Here is a 22,682-nt window from a genome sequence, read left to right on the forward strand (position 1 = left end):
AAAAAAAGCTCCCTTTGAATTGTGTAGCTTGCCCACTCCACCACTCCCACAAAAAGAAAAAAAACAGACCATGGTTGGTATATGTGATAATCGATAGTCTCACCAAGGAAAGCAAAAGCTATTAGCTTTAAATTAAGTGTAATAAAGAGTCCATGCCATTGATTTTTGAAGTCCTTTTTAGAATCCACAGATTTCTAGCCACTTCCTTGTTTGCCAAATAACTAGTTTTATCTGAAACATTAATTTTCAAGAAAAGGTATGAAACAATTTTTTCTCATTAATTATAATTGGTTTGTTTCACTAAATCTATCATTGCAAATAATTCTATTTTTGTTTCAGGCCCAGCATACATTAAATAGGCTCTGTGAATAGCTTGGTAAATTAACATTGTTTCTGCTGGAAGCAGTGGTCTGAGCACCACACAACCGATACAAACAACTGTTGAGAACACAGTTCATTTGTGTATTGGCACCTTCCTATGACTTGTATCCCTATCCTATTGTTCTAACAGCTTCTTCATTATTTAAAAACTTAGAGATGATTTTCCAAACTGTTATTTTCTCTGAAGCCAAGAGTGTTCTTTGCTTGCATAGGCCTTAGAGGCCTTCTTAAATGGACCACTTTTTGTATGAGTCTTTTAAAGTAATAAAAGATACTATTGTTGAGACTTGCCAGGATAGCTTAATGCCTGTATCCCAAGGAGCGGTGTTGAGATAAATGGTTCATTATGGTCTGAAGTGTTGAAAACATGGGTTTATTATCTGGTTGAACCAAGCTGGATATTACTCCCAGGGTTTGGGAAGGTATGGTGGGGAGAAATATTTTCTGTTCACTTCTCTCCTACCCCAATCACTGTGGATCATAAATGGGTAAGAGACCTAAGTAAAAGTGGTGTGAACCATGGAAGCTATTTTGGAAGGTTTTTCAGTCTTTCAGAAGCAGAATAAAATGAAAACTCCTAGGAAATTGGGTGGATCATCATTTCTGTTTTTTATTTCACACCCACTCAGGACCACTTCCCCTAGCCTGAGAAAAGCCTGCCAGAACTTTGACACTACACATTCACCCCAGGGACCACTTTGGAGAGGATTATATAAAACCAATTTCATTTGTAAGCACTGTCTTTTTTATCCCCCAGTAAATAAAGAAATGAGTAGGGTGTCATAAGTAACTTTAAAAAGCCTGTTTCCTCAGATGAACAATACAAGTATATTAAGTGCTTAAAGATAAACAATTGCTAATAAAACTTACTTTATACATTGTAGAATATACACACAGAGAGTCACATTACTGACCTGGTGCTGTCAGGGGTGTGCACCTTGAAATCCGTTACTTTACAGATGAGTTTGCAGATTCATTACTAAATGCCTGGGTATTGTCAGCTCGTTCTTCTTTTTTTCCCTCTAATTTCTATAGAAATTAATGTGATCTATAACTAAGCTCAACGCAAAATGTCACAATGTAAACCACTTTGGATGCTTCCATACAGTTGCTTACAATGAAATTTGCACCAAATACCAGGAGCATTATTAATGATTCCATCTCCTCAGAGGTCATTGTGTAAGAAATTTCAAGTCGTTAGTAGGCATAAAAAGGTTCCAGAGTTGAGAAATGACTTGTAACTTCCAGATTCTACCCTCCAAACTCCTCCTTTGTTAAACGTAGAGTTCTCCTGGCAGATTTCTGTTTTGAGAATGCAACTCTAATTCTGACTTGAAGTCTTAAAAGGGAAAACAAAAATAACCTTCTAGTCTGTTTAAATTCCAAATATAAACTAGTTTCTCTAAGGGAGGTGGAAGATAGGACTTTACCACCAGCAGTGTTATCAAAGTCTAGTTGTAACAGATTTTGGAGTTGTTCAGTGGAGTTGTCTAGATATAGTGCAATATGTAATGCCCATTTTGTAAATGGATTTCATTGCATAAACCGCAGAAATCACATTTAGTTAAGCTTACCTCCCATTGGCCACATCTCCAAATCCACACATTTACTAACAGAATTTTACAGCAGAGAAGACAGGCGGCTTCAGAAATGGAGAATCTCAGTGTCAATCTTCATTTGAAAAGAAAAATAAGGAATTTTCAAACTTACTATTTTTGTTCAAATCAGTGTTGATGCTTTTTTCCCACCCTTTTGTTTTTCTTATTTTCAGTTTTCAATACTTAGAGTCCCACAGGGAGTTAGTCTTAGACATAGGTACAGAAACAAACTTCCCGGTTAATGTTTCCAGCTCCCAGGTTCTGCAGGATCCCTCCTTGGACAGCCCTGTGTCCCACAGTGGCCTCCTTAGGAGGCAGAGTGCATGGTCCCTCTGCCTTTAGTTCCCTTCTCTGTGCTGATAGAGTTCTCCCAGTGTGCCCCTCTTTGTTTGAGCCAGTCCCCATGTTTGTCTTTATGTCTTTATGCTCATTTCTTCATTTCCTCCTCTGCTTCCCGTCAGCCTCCCAAAAAGATATGGGATTATACTCCTGGAGACTGCTCTATCCTTCCTAGAGAGGATAGAAAGGTAAATCTGCTGTGCCTCCTCCGTGGGCTGTGTGTGCGCTCTAGCCTGGTTAGTGTGAGTGTGTCGTGGGGCCTTTTCTTTTATTAAATCCCCCTTTTTTTTCTTTAACTTGATAACCTTTTTTATTTTTGGCTTAGTGATAAAACTATTTAACAAAGTCTCTAAGACTTGTACTAACATAGAGAGGTTTTTACAGCAACGACTTATTCTTCTGACATAGTGCTTGTCACAGTGCCCATACTCTAAAAAGAGGAAAAATAGGTATTTTCTTTAAAGGTAGGTTTTTTGTGGTATTTGTAGTTCTTCTCTTTAGCAAGTAGAACAGAATTTTGAAGCTCTGATTACTTTAGGATTTATATTTTGTATGCCTCATGTTGCATTCTCTATTTTCATGTCTTAACTAATGTCTAGTGAGCTCTTGTATATTTTAGTCATGCCATCTCTGCCTTATTAAAGTATGTCACTAAACAAATTCATTTTTCGTACTTAACCGTCTACTCTTTCTGCCTTTCCTCTAAACTAAAACAGTCTTTCCTATCTTTTCTTTCTTGAACCAGACTAATCTAGAAAAAGATCCCAACCTCTGCCAGACAGAGTTAGAGGCAGATTTAGAAAAAATGGAGACGCTTAATAAAACACCCAGTGCAAACCTGTCACAGGTATTTCTGAGTTTTTCTCACGCCATTAGTTTCTTTTCAGGCTGTTTTGTTTTGTTCTCTGTTCCATGGTTTTTTATGTAGTTGAGGTGATGGATGGTTATGCTGGTTAATTTTAAGCTGCATGGCTTTCTGACCCCTATTTTCAATTCCTCTCCCCCAACTAATTTTTGCTTGGATTTCTTTTGAGCTTGGCATCTTCCTTAAAGGGGATTTTCCAAAGAATGCAGGGTGGCTGGTGATTTAAATGGCTCCCCCGCCCACACCCCCATCATTTTCTTCCTCTGCTTTCAGGAGGTGACCCTGTTACCTACCTTTCTCACCTTGACACACCTTCCCTGAATTTTCAGGGAGCCTCCTTGTCTTTTGTGCAGCCCTGAGAGATACCAACCTCAGAGATCATTCTCAAAATCACAGCAGGGGTGATTTGAGTGCCTCTTACATGCGTGGTTCTGAGTAGTGTTGGTAACTTGAAAGGTCAGAAAGTTCGCAATGAAAAAATGCAGTCTAGAGGCCACAAACAAGCATTTGAAACTCAACCTGCATTGATATTTTTAGAGAGCCATGTCAAAATATGGTTCATTAAAAGATATGTCAGAGAGAGAGTCCAAGGTAAATGGATTTCCAAAGGGAAGAAAAATACCAAATGTTTGGAGAACTGCTCCCAGGTCTCCGTGACAAAACAGAAGAGAGTCTTACAAGGAAAGGGTGTATTTACAGAAAATAAAAAAGGAATGCAGACACTGCTGAAGAGGCCAGGAAGTACCACAAACTATGGCAGGAAAAGTAGAAAATGCTAATGTTATACTTTAAGCAGAACTAAGATAAGTCAACTCAGACCACCAGCCTCTGAGCACCAGAGACTCAAAGCAGGGAATGGGGTAAAGACACCAGGCAATTATGGTAGCGGCCAAGGGGTCTTGGGATAAGACGGTCAGAAGCCAGGGGCTGCAAGCAGATCAGGGCAGTGGGGCTTGGGAATCCATTGCTACCGAAGGGTGAGGAAGCCAGCAAGGGCCACCGGTTAGGCCCTGGCCCCTCTTCAGAACTGGGAGGAGGCATGGAAGGTGAACCTCAGTGCACACGACCCAGGCAGGCGGGTGACAGGGTGGGAAAGGGGGGCCAAGTTTCCAACCAGGGCAGGGTGGAGATCAGAACCAGGTATACCCACTATGGGACTGAAGATTTTAGCTAGTTCTAGAGTGCGGAGTGCCCGCAGGTAAGTCCTGGCGGGAGGCTGGGGCAGGATGGGAGTGCTGAGGCTATAGGTCAGCCAAAAATGAATCAGGCACTTTTCAAGGTAGCTGAAAATAAGAGCGGTTCTGTGATACATGGGAGGATGGAAGGCTGTGGGGGATTGAGCAGACGAGCTGCAGCCTCCCTGGAAACAGAGGAGGCGCCCCACCCAGGGCAGGAGAGCACAGAGAAGCAGGAGGGACCAGCCTCACGCTGGCCCAGTGTCCCGTCCCCCCATCGGTCCCCAGCATAGGTAAGGCACCCTGAGGGAGCAAGGGGTCTAGTCAGCACAGCGAATGGACTTTGCCTTCAGGAACATGGCAGTTTAGTCACACTCATGAATAAAAGATCTCCAGCAGGACACAGCAGAGCCCGCTAAGAGCTAAGTGAATGGTGTAGGCTCTAAGTGTCAGAGCAGTTAGCTGAGATCTTAAAGGATGGATGGAACTTAGGAACATGGTAAAAGTAGAGCTGTCCATTTGAGGCATGGCAAAGAGCACAGAAGTGAACATGGTAAGGATGTATTCAAGGAGTAAACTAGACAAATTCAGCTGAAATAGAAGAGTTGGGGTGGTAACAGTGGGAGATAGGTTTGGAAAAGATGGTTGGGCTGGACTGTAGAGGCACAGAGAATATGGCTAAGGAGATCATTGATTGTGCCCTCAGACCAATGGTGTGATTTGAGAAATGTCTCAGGAGAGTTAATCACTCTAGAAAGGCTGAATTGAAGGTGGTCCAGAAGTGGACAGGGCCAGGAGGCTACTGCAGTAGTCCAGGCACGTAGTAGCGGGAGCCCGTACTGCAGTGGCTCCAGCATGAGGGAGGGCGGGGTGGGTGTGGGGAGGTCACCGAAGAAATGGCAGTGGGTGCTTTTAACTAATTGGTGTGAAGAACAAAGAACTGGGGGATGGGATAGAGACAAAAGACAACTCTAGGGTTTGGGCCAGGAAGCTTGAAGAAGGGAGACATCAGTATGTTATAAGAAAGGTGGAGAGGAAATCAGTGCAGAGATAGGATGCAGGAGTTGGTTTTAAGTAACTTATTTTGAGGTGATGTTTGGGTATCACATAGGGAATGTCCCGTAGACAGTTGGAAACATAACACTAGATCTCATGAGAGAGGCAGGGCCTTACACAGTCAGTGAGTGCTGGGTGAAGCCCTGGGAACAGGTGAAAGGTTGAAGGGAGATGTATAACTCATGTTAAGAGGATGGGAGACCAACAGCTACCCACTGGGATGCTGGATGCCCCTGAACAGGAGAAGGGGAGGCTCATAGAAAACAGTTTAGAAAGTAGGAGGAAAAGTGGGTGGTGGAGCAACGGGAGCAAGTGTGAGAATCACCCAGTACCCCAGAGAGGCCCTCCGAGGGGAAGGGCGACAGATGGGATGAGCAAGAGGTTTCTAGGAAGTTGGGAGGTCACTGGGGGAGTAGTTGATGGAAGCTGGAGTGGTAAAGAATTGGGAAGCACTGATCGGAAGCTAGCTTTGATCATGGAAGGAAGGAAGAGGGGTGGTCGCAGAGGACTCAGCATGGTTATACAAAAGGGTTCCCAGATGGAGACAAGGGCAGCATCCTCAAAGGTGGGTGAAGGCCCAGGGTGGGACAGGTGCCAAGGTGGGGGACTCTAGGCAGGAGAGACCAGTGCAGGCAGAAGGGCCAGCGGGATGGTTGTGGGGGTCCAGAGTGGCACCGTCTCTGAGGAACAGTGGGGAATGAGGGCCAGAGTCCTCAACTGGGGGCAGAGGTGCCCTCAGAAATGACAGGACCGTGCAGGATAGGGGGCAGAGGGCTGGGTGGGTGAGCACCTGATGAGGGTTTCTTCCCCTCTTTCACTCTTGCCCATCCTTTCCTTTGTCCTGGTGTTCCTCTCCTTTCCCCACATGCCTCCTCTCCTCCAGTGAGCTTGCTCTCCTTGAAGTAGTCATTCTTAGAGACAGGAGTATCTTTAAAAGTTGACTTTTTCAATGATTCAACTACCACATTATTTTTAAAACAAATATATTGGATTCTGCTTTTTCTAAGATAACAAAGACACCCTAAACTACATAACTATATTGCTTTTTCTCTGCATGTAGCTCTGGGTTCATTGTTTTCTTCTGTTTGCATAGTAGCCTATGATTTTATAAAATTTTCCCCTACTCAGGCTGAAATGGTTATTAATAGGTTTTGTGGGACTGCATTTCTCCCCATTTCCACACTGCTAAATCTGCAGGGGTGCATAAATCTCTAAATACAGTGTGATCTTTTTACTTGCATTTGTGTACATTCTGTACCTAAAGTGTTGGGTGACCCTCTCTCTGGATGTGGCTTCTGGGGCGCATGAAGTAGTCTGTGGTGGGCTTGGTGGGAGGCAGGGTACTAGGGGGGGCAGAGTTGGGGGGCTGGGAAAAGCTGGATGTGCTAATGCATGTTGGCCAGGTGGTGGCCATCTGCCTAGAGGGCCTGCGACAGAAGATGACCGTAAGCCAGGAAGCCACCTCCAGTCCCACCAGAGAATCTTGGCTGCAGCCACTGGGGGGCAAAAGACCAGAGAGTGAGAGCACCCCCCGCCCAGAAATCCTTCTCCCAGGAAAGAGCACTGCCCTCCACCTGCACTGAGTCCCTTCCAGCCGGACTCGCTGTCTCCCGGTGTCCACGTCTAAGTTAGGAAAGGAAAGGAACCACTCTCTTTTTCCCCTTGGCTTGAAACATCTGAGTCAAAATAAATTGTCTACATTCTGTTTTGTTTTGTTTGTTTTTTTACATTTACAGATCTCAGCAGTCAGCCCCACTCCAGAAATTTCTTCAGAGTCTCCTGGATAGTAAGTTGCCACCGTTCACATGGCTTCATGCATTGCTGGATGTCAGAAATGGGACCCAAGTGTGTTTTATTTGTATCAGTCTAGTGGCTTTGAATGATGGACCGCTTGGTGGCACGCAGCAATTAAATTACTGTCTGCAAGTTTTTTTTTTTCTTGTTTTTCCTCTTCCAAATTGTGGGGTGATTTACATTGCCTTTGATAAGCTTTTCCTGTGTTGGCCTCTTTACCTTTAGAATATGAGTTAATTTGTCTGAGTTGAGAGTCCAAGTGTACCCCATTTGCTGCTTGTTGGAGGTGGGGGTGTGACTGGAATCTGGTATAAAGGTTGGGAGGGGGTGGGTGCTTGGCTGGCCCTGGCACAGGGTAAGATGGGGCCGAGGGAGCTAATTCATCTGATTCTGAAAGATGTGGATTTATTTCCTCATACCAATGCTTAGGACTCTGCCTGGGTGATGCATGCACCCCCCATCAGCTTCTTCATGGGGTAACCAGCAGCCTCCTTCCCATCTCCCCCAAACCATCCTGGGTCCTCTACAGGATTCCTTTTCTCAGTGTTTTGCCATGTGGTTATTATCCCGGCTGAAAATGTTTGGGTGCTGCCCCCCATCACGTACACAGTAAATAGCAAGCATGTATTTGTATAAGTAGACCCTAACAGAGCCTTCCTCCACCCGATCTCATGGTAGCCCCTCTTATGGCTCTCACCTGTACTGCGTACCTGAGTTATGCTCATGTAGTTTTACATCTGCTAATAAGTCAGACAGTCCTTGAAGGTGAGTACTGCACCTCCATAGTGCCTGGTTCACCCAGTAGATTGGGGCATTGTTCTGTTAGGAGCAGCTCCCCACCTTAGCACCACGATGTTTGTATCTGATTCTTTGAACTATGACACAGAGTAAAGGCACAGTGATGACCTTCTCCATTTGGGTTGGGTGAATCCACAATGAGCGAAGTTCATGTGTTCAGATAGAAGCCTGATTTAATCTGAATGCTGAGTTTATGGATTTGGGGGGCAAATATTATAGTCGCTTGGGCATGTCCTACCTCCCTGGCCAAATAAGCCATTTGGTAGGAGTGGCTTCATTCTTCATTTGACAGTCAAATCAGCTGCAGTTAGGTATTTCTGAATATTGACAAAAAACTTAATTCTTTTACACAGTGACCAAATCTCCAGCTAGACCCATTCTGTTAATTTTTCTTCTATAACTGTGTCTATTAATGATTATGGTGAATATACCCCAGAACTTAAGAAGTTGAGAAGATGTACCGTAGCTAGAGGAAATTTACCTGCCCTAGAGGGCAGGAAAAGGCCTAGTATAAAGTCTCTTGCATCCACTGTGGGATCAGCGCTCAGGCCAGCGACATGCCAGAGAGGCATCAAAGCGCAGACGCAGCATCAGGTCCCCCTTCCCATTCTGCCTCCACCCTGGGCTCTGAGGCTCACTCTTCAAGAAGCAAGTTGAACTGTGCCTTCAGCTCCAAGGAGGACAAGTCAAGGGTCCTCTAGGTCCCAGAGCTGTGCTTGCTAGGATGAAGCCCACCAGATGATGGAGGGCTTCTTTGAGGCCATAGCTCCCAGCAAACTCTCCTTGGTACCTGAGGCCGCTTGTTTGTCAAGATGACAAACGTTGTCAGTTTGACAGCCTGGGCTGCTCAGTGCCTCATCACACAGGGCTCTGCCTGCTCCTGCTGCTCTCAGGATTGCCCAGTGGCAGTCCTGCTGCCTGGGCTTGCACCTCTCCCTCTCCAGCCCCATCTCCCTGAAATGCACAAGACAGAAAAGGCTGTGTCAGGTGGCTGGCAGCGTACCAGTTCCTCCTGGTTCTAAGGCACTGTGCTCGGTGTTACGCTAGGAGAGTAAGATATATTCCCTTAATAGTTTGGGGGACAAAACACACCAAAAAATTAAATGTTAGTAAATAGGGCAAAGTGGCAAATGACTGAAGTAGTTTATAGGGATTAAAATTATTCACAAGGGAAAACTGTCCATGGGCCATCAAAGTTAGGAGCACAGGTTTTGAATGAAGTAATTCTAGCAACTTACTGAGCATTTATTTTATGCCAGGCCCTATGCTCAGTATCTTCTATACTTTACCTAATATTAGTCCTAACATTCCAGGCTGAAGTGTTATTTTTAATCCCCATTTTATAGGTGAGGAAACAGGCACATAAAGGCACACACAGGACTCCACAGCTTGTCCCTGGCAGAGCTATACTGATAGTAGGAACAATGAGTTTCTAGGCCAGGGGACTGGTGTCAGCAGTAAATTCTCACCTGCCCTGTACTGATTCAAAATCAGACAGTAAACTAACAGAAAGCATGTTACATACACTGTTTTTGAGTGATTAAAAAAATAGTTTAAGCAACTATTTGCAATACTGTGTTAGCAGGGTTGGAGGGGACTAATGCAAACTGCTTAAAAGAGCAGATTGCTTTCAGGCACACTGAGCACTGTGTACATAAATATATCTGATGTGTTAATTTGCCAAGCACTCTTATTTATGTCATTGAAATAGGGTTCCAAAGAGCTGTTTTTCAGCCGTAGCCTACCTCTCAAATACTTGGCAGGAATAAATGAGTTTTCTTCTTCCTGCTGTTCTACCACTTGGGGATTTTTCAGTAAGTCAGATTTGGTTTTCTCCCAGTTTGTTCAAATAAGCAAGGTTTTCCTGAGTTTGGAATCAGCCAGGAGCCAGCCTTAGTGCAGTACCTGACACATAGGAAAGCACATGATAAATGTTTACTGGATAAACAAATGCATCTGTAAGGCTTAATTCACTAGACTCCATCTCATTTAGCACCAAGGCAGGCAGCCTGCAGGCTGAACCTGACCCTTTTCACTGGGTGGGTGGGAATGATGTGCTAAACATTGGCAAGACTTGCATTTTAACCCAAGGACTGAATAGAGAGGAGTCACAGATGGCTCAGGGTCAGAAAATGTGGTCACTGGAGAAGTGATGGTGTTGTTTTAAATCCACTTTCATATTTTGGACAGACTTCAGTTTAGAATTTTATTACTATGATTACATATTACAATACTAAAAGAATCTGGAAACAAGGAAATTCACCCGTAGTCCCAATAGCCTAGTACAACTACCAGTGATTCCTTTCAAAAACAATATTTCTTGTATTTGTGATCAGAGTATGTCCAATTTTGTATTGTATTTCCCTAGAGTTATCAGATCTATAAATCAGTGTAAACTACGCATTTTCATCAGTGCTTAGCATTTCAGCATTGATGAGCAGTAATATTCTTTGCCTAAAGAGCTTTACTCTATTTGGCCAGAAGGTGGCACTCAAGAACAAGCTGCTCTTTGCTAAAGAAAACTTTTTTCCCTCTATGTGACTTAAGATCCAAATACAAATCTTTACCCAAAGAACTATATGAAACATCAGAGACTCTCCTGGGCCTTAAAAATCTGCCAGAAACCTCTGTGTATGTAATCATTTAATTTTATAGAATTATTTATTCCACTAATACTTATTGAACAGCAGTGCTAGGCACCAGGCATGCAAAAATTAATAAAATAAACTGCCTGCCCTTAAGTGGCTCAGAGTGTAATGGAGTGACAGACCTGTAAATAACAAACAGAATCCAGTGTTGTGAACACAGTGACAGGACCCGCCAGGGAATGAGCATCTCTGTTTTGTGGGAGAGGGAAGGACAGCTTTATAGAAGAGAAGCAAATAAAAAGTAAGTAACGTTAACATTATAAAAAATAAAAATTTTGATTACAAAGGCTGTAAGATAAAACTGCCCTCCCGAGATTGTCTAGAGTCCCTCCCAAAAACCTACAGTTAAAAAGTTACATTTTTCTCTTCCTGAAAAAAACCAATTGGTGTTGAACAGTGAATTCTACGAGGCTGGAATTGTTTTGTTCCTTGAAGAATCTCCACCTCAGAGAGTGATTGGCAGTTAGTAGGTGCTCAGTAAATATTTGTTGAATGAATAAAAGGAGCAGCGGAATAACATTGAGATCTTTTCTAGAAATGTCATTAGCAGTGATTCACAAAGACGAGGGGAGGGAGTCAGGGCCACAGACTGGCGGAGTGGTGGTGGGCTTGCTGCACAGGCATAGTGGGGGGCAGTGGGGATGCGGTGGCTGGGGAGGTGGAGCAGGATGGGATTGCCCAGAGCTCTGTCAAGGACAGGAAGTAAGCAGGGCATGGTGACTGGTCAGGTTTGGGGAGCAGGACAGGGAGAAGGGTGTTGAATTCCCTGGGCTTTCTGGCTTGGGTGATGATGGGAGATGGAGGAACAGAGCTGGGTTTGGTTTGGGACACATTGGGTTTAAGATGCCTGAGGAGCGTCCTGGTGGACATAGCTAGAAGGCAGTTGAATGAATGTATGTGTCAGGAGCTCAAAACAAAGTCTATACAAATAACAGATTTGAAGGTAAGTTTCTTGCACAGTCTCTTCATGCCTATTAGTTTTGCAGATGAAAGAAACGGAGGTTGAGAGAAACAGATTGTTTCTGAGTTTTTCAACAGGGCAGCTTTGCCTCAGCTGATCACACCTTGAAGTTGGGCTGGAATCACACCCTGCCAGGACCCCGCCCGCCTCCTCCAGAGCCGCCTGCAGTTGGCGCAACTGGAAACAGTTGGCCCTGAAATGCTTGTTCAGTTCTCTCTTTATTCTTCCAGTGAGTGTGTGTTGGTTGAATCCCCTTGAATCTTAGCAGCCAGCTCTGCATCTTAGCCAGAGGGCACATTCCCACACTGTCTCCTGGCTTGCTCTTCTGAACTGAAAACTGGCTCAGCCCAGGCTGCTGAGAGCTGAGCTTCTGAACTTGGCTTGTTTTGTCAAGTCCTTGGTAGCTGTCAAGGCTGACTGGGCCTTTCTCAGTCAGCCCACCCGCTTTTCTCATCCTTTCTGACCTATTGGAACACAACAAAGACCCAATGACTCTGACCTTCCACAAATGCCTTCTCAACTCTGAGCCTCAGTTTCCCCTTTGGTACAGTGGGACAAATGAGGTCTGTCTTTCCAGCATTAGGAGATTGGATGGAGAGGTGACATTTGAAACCATTGTTCCAGAGCTTTCAGATACTGTTTTTAACTAAGGAGGGCCTCAGCCGCAAGCATGTCATATATACATCTGGAAAAAACATGTGGCTTTGGTATCAGAAAGAAAACAATTGGCTACAGCACATCCATTCTGAGAGGTTTCCGGAGTGCTGGTTTGTCGTTCTGGTGGGAAGCAGGAAGAAATGGCGACAATGGGTGGAATACAGCCAGTGGTGAAGTGGCTGTGGGTGAGGTGAGGTCTGACAGCTGGTGAGGTAGAGAAGGTATGAGTGCAGGCACGCTGGTCATGGTTGAGGGTCAGAAGGAGCCAAGGAAGACGGAGTGGGGTGCTCTGATTGAAGCTGAGGCAAACAGGACAGCAGGGTGGAGGCCACTGCCAGAGCTGCTCCCCAGAGCCGAGCAGGGCAGACCTCTGTCATCACAGCTGTCGGCTGCCAAGGCTAGAGGACATCTGTGCATGAGTTGTTTTGCAGTCGGTGTTGTACAAAAAAGGAGAAACACAGGGTTAAACTGAAGGGCAAAACCAGAAAATGCAACCCAAAAGGAGAGGATGGATTGTGAAAGGGATATTTAGAAAAGGTGCAGATTTATTTTTAATTATGAAATTTCAAAGGTAAAGCCAGTTGTGGTGAGCTTACATTTACTTAAATTGACATAGTGCCACACAACCTTGCCAGTTACCTTTCAGGGTCCTCCAACCCTCTAGATTCCCTGTGATGTTCTTCTGAAAGGGGAAAAGTATTGGATCCCCTGACCAAGGCCAGAGAGATTGAGGAGGTTCCTGGCACAACACTGACCCCTTGGATAGTCCCCTGAAGTAGAGCACATAACGCACTGAAAGCCGGTGGTGGGCAAAAGATAAAGGCCCAGGAGTGGCCAAGACTGGGAGGGGTGTCACCTGTGCTAGAAGCAGGGGTATTGTCCAGGGAACTTAACTATTCAAGGTGGGACCTGCCTGTCTTGCCACAGAGTTTCTGACACCACGTGACCCTGTGGTACCTTCATGGCAGGTGACACCCAGCCATGGTGGAGTTTGAGCATCCTGTGGTATGCAAGCCTGCGTTCTTGGGAGGCATTACCTCCTTCAGGTCCTAGAGAAACAGTCCACACAAAGCGGTAGCTGAGAATATTATCTGTGTGGCGCCTGATGAAATGGCTTGAGTTCTAGCCCTGCCATGCCACTAACTCCCTGCTTGGACAAGTGCCCAACCTCTCAGTGCCTCATTTCCAATTCTGAAAATGAAAAAAATACATTGTTTGTGAAGATTAAAGAGAATGATCATCAAGCACTTAGCACAGTACCTGCCACAAAGGCCATCTTACCAAATTGTGGAGAGTTGTTATTGTTGTCATCGTCTGTGACCCTGGGGACCCAGAGGCTGCATAAAATGTAGAAATAATACCATCACTGATGGATAGGTAGAGGGAAGGAGATGGGTAGATGTGTAATAAAGCAAATGCAGCCCAGTGTTCCTTGTAGAATCGGGGAGGGACATATGGGTGTTCGCTATTATAATACTTAAGCTTTTCTGTATATTCAACAATATTCATAATAAAATATTGGGATGGAGAAATCCTGTTAGGCTGCTTACATTTTCAGAGCTGAAATCCATATTGTTACCAGTAAACTGAAGTTAGGTTTATTCAGTAGGTTTGAAAATCAGTCTAGAGGAAGCCTGAGTACTTTGTGAGAAAGGGGTCTTCCACTGATGAGAGTGAGATAGAGTATGTGTGTGTGTGTCTCCACGTGTTACTGGCGTCAGTGAGTGAGGGCATTAAAAACGGATTAGGGGAAGGAGGGATGAGTAAGTGCTCATAATTTTTTCTGCGCTCCACCTCATTCCAAAAAGGATTTGTGGTAACTTGCAAAAATACCTAGAATTTCAGCAAGATAACAGTAAATGAAGGCTATATAAATGAGCAGTAGCTTATACTTACATGTCATAAGGTTCTGAATACAAATTTTGAAAGAAGTAGGGACAAAATGTGTCTGGCAAATACAGAATGTCAGGTTCCACTTTCACTTGGTGGCTGATTTTCCTGCAGCCCCAGGACAGCTGGGCCTTGTCCTATCATCGTTTGTTTTAATGCTTTTGAAGAATAACCTGGAAAAATAACCCAAGTAGTGAGCTTGAAGCCACCAACTCTGGCTGGTAACACATCAGAGACTCCACTGACCTGCCCCATGTTGCGTGCAGCCCCGGGCCCTAGTACCCTTCAGCCTGCACCCCTCCATCTTCCTGGGCTCCCTCCTGTCCTCCCCCCACCCTTCCTCCCTAGCAGTGTTTCTCAGAGTCACTCTTTTAGAGCACAGATGCCGTCATCGCAGAGCACTCTGCTGTTTGGACACAACTGCTGAGCATTCGGCTTCCCCCATGGGCCTGTCTGGTCTGTAGGAACGCTATGTTTAAATGAGAATGCTCTTTAGAAAGGATGGTGGTTGATTAGGGTGCCAGAAAGTGTATTTCTTGCCCTCAGCTTGTAATGTGCTTTTTAGAAAAATGTTAAAAATACTAATTCCAATTTTAAATGTTTTTCTCTTCTCTTCTCTTCTAAAATTACATTGTTCTTAGTATATATTCTTCCAACTTCCACGCAGTGAAGAGGGAATCAGATGGGGCTCCCGGGGATCTCGCTAGCTTGGAGAATGAGAGGCAGATTTATAAAAGCGTCCTGGAAGGTGGTGACATCCCTCTCCAGGGCCTGAGCGGGCTCAAGCGACCATCCAGCTCAGCCTCCACTAAAGGTAACTGGGCGGAGCCTGCAGGCCTCTCGCCCGGCCACACCTGTTACAGGCCTGATGGCAGCTACTGGGAGAAGCTCTGCCATGGCAGATGATTTCCAGGCCTCTGAGCCCTCCTCATTCCCTCCCTCATTTCTCACCGGCCATTTTTCTTTCGGGTGTTAATATTCCTCTTCCTTCAAACCCCAACCTTGCTCTCCCTGAAGCATCTCTCTTCTCTTTTTTGCTCCCTTATCTTAGAAATTAGCTGAGCTTTTACCTTTCCTGACTCCAGCAGGGTGGCCATTTTTCTTTGCATCTTTGCACCTGCTTCGCAGCACAGATTACTTTGCTTCTGGACATCAACTGGAAATTTTTAAAAAACAAAACCAAAAAAACCCTTATGACAAATGAGCATGTTACCTCACCCTTTTTTTAGCAGCTTTCAGCTTTAACCTAATGGGTCTGTTTATTTTATTCTGCATGCTTTCCAGTGGATCGTAAAGGTGGGAATGCTCACATGATTTCTTCATCTTCAGCTCATAGCCGAACAGTTAACTATAGCAATGCGTTAGGCCCTGGCTGTAAGCACAAGAAACCCCTGTCTGCTGCGAAAGCCTGCATTTCAGAAATCCTTCCGTCCAAATTCAAACCCAGGCTCTCTGCTCCCAGCGCTCTTTTGCAGGAAAAAAAGGGAGTCCTGTTGCCATCAGAAAAGGCTCAGAGCTGTGAGAACCTTTGTGTTTCGGTTTCTTTGAATGATACCAAAAGAAGCCTCCCCCTCCAAGTTGGGGGGAGCGTGGAGAATCTGCTAGGGCGCCCCCGGCGGGATTTTGACAGCAAGCGGAGCAGCACCATGAGCCTGCAGGAGTCCGTCAACAGCGCAGGGAGGCCCTGCCCTCTCGTGGGAAAGGCTGGGACACAGTTCTCCATGTTCTACCGGGACATGCACCAAATCAACCGCTCTGGCCTCTTCCTGGGATCCGTCTCCTCCTCGAGTGTGCGGGACCTTGCCTCCCACTTTGAAAGGAGCAGCCTGGCATTGGCCAGGGGTGAGCTGGGCCCCAGCCCAGAGGGCTCAGAGCACATCCCCAAGCATACGGTCTCCTCCCGCATTACAGCTTTTGAGCAGCTGATTCAGCGGTCCCGGTCCATGCCGTCCCTAGACCTGTCTGGGAGGCTGAGCAAGTCCCCCACGCCCGTGCTGTCCCGGAGTGGCCTGACCTCGGCCCGCTCAGCCGAGTCCCTCCTGGAGTCAACCAAACTCCGGCCCAGGGTGATGGACAGGATGGACCCCAGGGGCGTCTGTGCCTCCCCAACTTGCAGTGATGTGGCAGACTCCATCCTGGGCTTTAGGGGCCTGGCACCTTCTGAGCCCCTCTCTGCCTGCTCTGACGAGCTTGACCACTGCTCGAACACGTCCAGTGACAGCAGGGAGGGCAGCAGTGGCAGCACTCACGGAGACTTCCCCAGACACCGCCTCAGCAAGTGCAAGGGCGCCTGCCCGGCCTCCTACACCCGCTTCACCACCATCCGGAAGCACGAGCAGCAGGCCTGCAGACAGCCCGACTGGCGCCCGGATCCCAGGGGGGACAAGAACGCGCTCCTCAGGAACATCTACCTGATGAGCCCCCTCCCCTTCCGGTTGAAAAAGCCCCTCCAGCACCACCCCAGGCAGCCTTCTCCCAGTGACCTCTCCGGCCCCCTGGGGGGCCAGAAGCCAGACCTCCCCAGTCAGCCCTGTCGGGACTGGCCCCCGCCGGGGCGGAAGCCCTCGGTTCCCAAACGCCTGTCCTCCCGTCACACCATGGCCAGGCTGAGCCGCATCTCAGAGCCCCCACGGGAGAGACCCTCGGTCTCAGAGGACTGCCTGGGGGCCTTTAATAATGGGAATTCTGTGCCCTATTCAGACCACGGCCTGGACAGGAACAACAATCCACACAGTGAAGTGGGAGCGTGCCTCGGAGGTGGCGTTTTGTGTATTTGCCCCCGTCTCGCCTCACCCGTCTCTCCACTTTGCTTGCTTTGTCCCCTTTTCCCATGTGCCTTTGGTGCTCATTTTCTGGTCTGTCCTTTGTTTTCTGTTTGTTTTGCTTGGCAATTAATCCTGGCTTGTAGTGGCTGCACCTCTTTAAAAACAAAGCCCCCATGTCATGTAGACTAACCACCAAACTCTGTTTCGAAAGAAAAATTGGCCGTTTAGCTCATCTGAGAAATTTGTTCATTTGAACTCTCAAGCCCCTTGCAGTTTACATCAAGCCCAGTTCAGCCTGTGGTGTTTCGGGAGGCAGCCTCTCTCAGTGGCCCTGTGCGTGTGTGTGTGTGTGTGAGTGTGCAGTGTGTCCCTGTGAGGTCCTGCATGGCTCTTCACAGTGACACTTTGCAAAGAAGGTCCTCACTCTCACCTTTTGCCCTCTGATTAGTTTTCTAGCATTAACTATAAGTAATTCCAAAAGGTGGGAAGGGAGGGTTTGGGGATTTTTTCCTTCAGAATTTGACTGTTGATCACTAATCAGTGACTCTGGAAACTTGATATTTATAATGGATGAAAGGTGAAATCTTTTCCCAGTCTGGTTCCCCACTAAATCTTTGCCTGTTTTAATTCTACTTTGTTGTTCTGAAGATTCAGAATCACCAAGACATTTTATACCAACCGATTATCTGGAGTCCACAGAAGAATTCATTCGGAGACGTCACGATGATAAAGAGGTAAATGCCATATTTAAAAATCTCTTAGCTTTTGAGCAGATAAAAATGTGAAGGAAGTAGACATTCTAGACGTCTGTCAGAGAGGTGACATGGCCTAGCAATTGGATGCAAAGGTTGATGTTTTCACAAATGACTTTTTATGTGACATAAGCTCAGTCTCTCCACTTTTCCAAAAAGTAGGACCAATTTCCCCACAGGCACTATTTCCTAAATGCCAGGTCCAGCTAGCCCTGCTTCAGGAGGTTCAGAAAGAGGATGCCCACCAACGCATTCAGTGCCTTGTGAGGGAACCCCGAATTTGCTTTGCTCTGTCATCCCTGTCCCTAACCCCTGCCTTGTCATTCTCTAGGGAAGTCCACCCACATATTTCTCCAGTACTGCCCACTCCTCTGTTGGCCCAAAGCATAGTTCATATTGGGAAGGATGCAGTAGGAAAAAAGGGAAACTGAAAAATAATGACCACAATACATTTTATAAAACAATTTGAAGAAATTGTCTTTAACTTAGCTGAAGAAAGGTACCCCAGTAAATGCTGCTAAACTCCCACCAGAGCTTCAGAATATGGGCCCTTTCTTGTAGCTCCTGAAATGTCTGGATGGCAGTGGTAGGACTGACAGGGCCAGGAAAGGAGCACATGCCCTTGGGGTTTCAGAAGAGCTAGTTCTACATGTTAGTGAAATGGGCAAAATCACAAGCTTCTGTGGCAATACAGTGCTGTTGCAAGGCATACTTTTTGGACTTTGGATTTCCAGAAGGAAGGGGTCTGGAGATCAAGCAGCTTTGATAACTGTTTCCCTGTAGTGAATTAAGAGATGGAAGAATTGCTTTGAACCTGGTGGCAGTAGGGGGAGGGTGTTCAGGTATACACAACTCTGGCCCTTTACCTGTAAAGTCTGAAGCTGATTGTTGTGTTTTGTTGAGTGGTTTTGGGTTGCAGTGGATTTTCCTAAAGGATTTAGGTAAGGCTGACTTTGCAAAGGGATGGATGGTGATAGTTGTTGATGGCAGATGACAAGAGACAAAAAAGGCAACCGCTCTCTCCCTCTTGAGGAATAATACAATGGTCATTCAGTAAGGTATCTGCACCTGTCAGTGGAGAGAAACAAGATGAAGCATTTGATATAGAGAATTATTTTTAAAAACGAGGTGGAAAACTCATAATGAGTGTCTGTCAGGCCACAGAACAGAATCATTTCTAATCACTGAGATACAAGATTCCCACCTGCATCAGCCTGCGCTGCTAGGGTGAAAGATGACATTCTGTTTTAGTAGTGTAACCCTAGCATCCAGCACAGAAGGCTTCATAATAGAATCCTTGCTTACCACATGGGAGGCATAATTTACTTGGGTTAGCAATTGATGCATTAAAAGGTGCATTCAGAAGGGAAGCAGTTTGTTTCCTGAATAGACTGGCTCCTTAAAAATGTTGTGTCTTTATCCATGGTTTTTGGCTTAAGGGAATGATGGATTTCTTGAGGTCAGAGTCAAGCACTGGGTTAGGCGCTTTGCTCCATTCACTGTCCACTTTGACGGATTACACATAACTTTGGCCAGAGCACCAGACATGTGGCAGCCTTAAGCATCAGTCCATGGCCATCGCTACAGAAACAACTCACATTTCCCAGGTACTGGAGTGTCAGTCTGGTATTTTTCTAGGTAAATATTTTATTACTAATACTGATCACAGTGGCATTTCAGAAGATGAGAATATGTCAGTCCTGAAGGATTATTAGTAGTCATCTAGCCAATCCTCTTGTTTTATCCAAGAAACGTCTGCAACAAGACAGTAGCTTACACAGGGTGACATAGCAGGTTAACATACACCAGAAGCAGAGCTGGAAACCAGGGCTTCTGATCCTGGGCCTGGGCCCTTTCTATGGCGCAGTGCTTTGCAAAGCACTTTCTCATTTATTTTCTCATTTACTCTTTACTGCAGCTTACCTGAATGCAGGACATCCCACAGCCATTTGATAAGTTGTTACTTTATTATTTGTAGACCCTGGATAAAATTTAAAAAATCAGGCCCACCATCCTCTGGGGCTAGGTGTCACTTGATGCATTTACTTGCCTGCTGGAAAAAGACTAACATTTTATTGAGAATGCTAGGAATTACCAGTTCTAATTAATGCTTTCCCACAAGGAATGTTAATCCCAGACATCTATGATTGGTATGGGATAAGAAAACACATTAAAATTCTATTCCATAGGATCATTTCAATAGGCAATGAGGACATTTGGTAAAATGCAACATTGTTTAATTATTTTTAAAGGCCTTTAAAAATAGAAATAGTTAACTAATTCTTTTTGTATTTATATTCTACATGATTCCTTTCAACTCAGTTTCATTTCCTCTATGAAGAAATAGTTAAGTAAAAACTACAGTAAGAAAATAACTAATGATTTGTTGTCAATCACATATGGACCTTGGCGAATGCACTCTCAGGCCTCGTGAAAAATTGTGCCTGGCTGGAAGGGTTGGCTGGCCTAGGAGAAGGGGTGACATATTTTTTGAAATAGGCATCCATTCTCTGTTGAGCATATACTGGAGTAACGATCATAGGAAATACAAGTTACCTGGTTGTCACCCTTCACATAGTAAAAGCCCTTAGCAGGCTTCATAGCCCTGAATGGGGCCGGAGGAATCAGCCAGCCCTGTCCCGCCCTGGGAACACACTGTGGGGACCCGTCACTAAGCAAGGTGAGGCCAGCCCTCCCAGCACTTCACCCCCCGGCCCAGCATGCTTGTGAATACTACACATGTGCCTCCGGTGACTGACTTTGCTGCCATGTATCAGGAGGCAGGGAGCTTTTGGCTGAGCTGGGGGATAGTTTGCTAGATGGTGTAACTATATGGAATTCATCCTCCCGTGTCCTACCTTCCCCAGGTTTCTCCCATGCAGGGCTGCCTTCTTCCTACACAGAACGTGGGTGGGGGTGGTTACAGTACAGTGGGAACGTAGTGGTTGAGGCCATAAAACCCCTCCAACATCTGACCCTTAAAATTTCCTCCTGTTGACCCTCCAGCCTTTTTCCTTAGTTGTGTTCTTGGCAGTTTTCCAATACCCTGGACCAGATGATTCACTGCCCATTTTATGCAATTTCATGGCAGAAACTTTTAGCGGACCAGAGACGACTTAAGCGCGAGCAAGAAGAGGCCGATATCGCAGCTCGACGCCACACGGGCGTCATTCCGACGCACCATCAATTTATCACTAATGAGCGCTTTGGGGACCTCCTCAATATAGACGATACGGCAAAAAGGAAATCTGGGTCAGAGGTCTGTTTTGGTCACCTCGATCTGCTGCTTGAGACCCAAAGCAATATTGCCTCCCTCAGCATTGCCCTCTGTAGGCCAGATTAGCTCTCCAAACAGTATCTGTCATCCTGGCTTCCCTTAGGCTTGCTTTGGCTCTTCCGCAGCTCGTCAGTGGACATGATTCCCATCGTGTCCTGTGCTCTGTATGCTCAAGCATGCCTGGCTGTGGGACCGGGATCTGCTGGGACACATCACATCTCTAATGCATGCCTTAGAGCATCGGCTGCCTTCAGGAGTCCAGTCCTCTCCATCTGCATTTTATCATGATACAGTGTTGCCTATGCATTCTGCTTAGAAACCTTGTATCTTCATCTGTATGCATTAGTAGCTATGGTGGGGACAATTACCACAGAAAAGAGAAAATGCAAAATTGAAGAGATGGTGTAGTGAAACTTATATTTAAAAAGTTTGCTAATGGTACATTATTTACACAGACCCCCCCAAGTTTAATGTCATTAATGTTGAAATAGCAGAGAACAATACTGCTGCTCAGTATTATACAGTGAGCTCATTGTATAATAAAAGTGTTGAGGAGTGCTGGAACCTCACTGAAAACTTTGAAACCCAAAGAGTTGTACAGTTAGGAGAAGCCCATGGAGAGTAAATTTCATTTGTTCCCTTAATTTTGACATTCCTCATCTGATTGTGAAACTTAGTATTACAAAAGGAACAAAGGAGCCTAAACCTCTGAAGTGATTTTTATCCGGGCCTGGCCTGCTGCATGAAAGGCAACATGCTGACATCCTCCTGCCGGCCAGATGCTGTGCCCTGTGTCAGTTTGTCCTGCTGTGGAGTAGCCCCTCTGGGGAAGGGAGCATGTCTGGGGTTTGGGGTGGGTAGGAAAGTGGGCAACTGACACTCAAGTATATGCACACTTATAATCTTTCATCATCATAGATTAATATTCACATTTCTATCTTTTGAGTAACAGAGGTGCCACTGGCTGTCCATCAGGTGTTTGTTTTTTGTTTTTTAAAGAAGTAGAAAGTGTTTGACAGAAAAGAGGGAATGAGGCTAAAGGAAGGAAAGCTAGGAAGGAGAAAGAGACTCTAAGGTGATGAAGAAAAGAGAGTGCAGTTAGGAAGAGGCAAGTGTTGGCAAGTTCACTCAGAGGCAAGGGAAAGACAGCCCTTGGCGTTCCAGCTCCTTGAGTTCTGGAGGCTGGGGATGGACTGCCCTCAGTCACAGGCCTAGCTGCTTGCACGTGATGGAGAAGACGGGAGCATGCAATGGCACTCTAGGGCTGCATACTTTCATGTAGATGAGGCATAATAACCATGCACAGAGGCGGGCAAACTGCCTGAGCCCCTGCCCCCGCCTCCCTTCTAGAGTAGTGATTCACAGACTAGCATGCTCATCAGGACATCCTAGGAGCTTGTTAGAATACAGATTGCTGGGCCCAGTCCACAAAGTTTCTGATTCTGGAGTGGGGCCAATAATCTGCATTTCCAAACAGTTCCCAGATGATGTTGATGATACCAGTTTAGGGACCATACTTTGAGAATTACTGCCCTCAATGTTGACTGACAGACATGAGAAAATATGCACTGGGCTGTGTAGATGTATTTCAGTTCCATTTAGTAGAATTTGGGTGTCTGCTAATTCTGTGTGAGACCCTGTGGGAAGACAGAAACAGATCTTAGCCTGACCCTTAGGAAGCTGGTTGTCCAGTGGAAGGAAGGGTCAGCTTCATAGCAGTTTTCTC

The 22,682-nt window shown here is 45.7% G+C and overlaps 1 protein-coding gene across 50 annotated transcripts in view; it reads left to right on the top strand.

Moving 5' to 3' along the window:
* Positions 1-22,682, top strand: part of SORBS1 (sorbin and SH3 domain containing 1) — a 228,564-nt gene that overhangs the window by 173,479 nt on the left and 32,403 nt on the right. For 27 of the 50 annotated variants that reach the window (XM_073240623.1, XM_037015662.2, XM_073240636.1 and 24 more), the window contains 6 exons: positions 2,441-2,506; positions 3,064-3,165; positions 7,151-7,200; positions 14,804-14,976; positions 17,576-17,661; positions 20,771-20,938. In XM_073240623.1, coding sequence (XP_073096724.1) covers positions 2,441-2,506; positions 3,064-3,165; positions 7,151-7,200; positions 14,804-14,976; positions 17,576-17,661; positions 20,771-20,938 — 645 coding nt within the window. Of the gene's footprint in view, positions 1-2,440; positions 2,507-3,063; positions 3,166-7,150; positions 7,201-14,803; positions 14,977-15,446; positions 16,920-17,575; positions 17,662-20,770; positions 20,939-22,682 lie in introns of all 50 variants that reach the window. The other 23 variants (XM_073240635.1, XM_073240638.1, XM_037015681.2 and 20 more) reach the window with 7 other exon arrangements.

This window comes from Manis javanica, chromosome 7, assembly GCF_040802235.1.
Source record: "Manis javanica isolate MJ-LG chromosome 7, MJ_LKY, whole genome shotgun sequence".
NCBI lineage: Eukaryota > Metazoa > Chordata > Mammalia > Pholidota > Manidae > Manis > Manis javanica.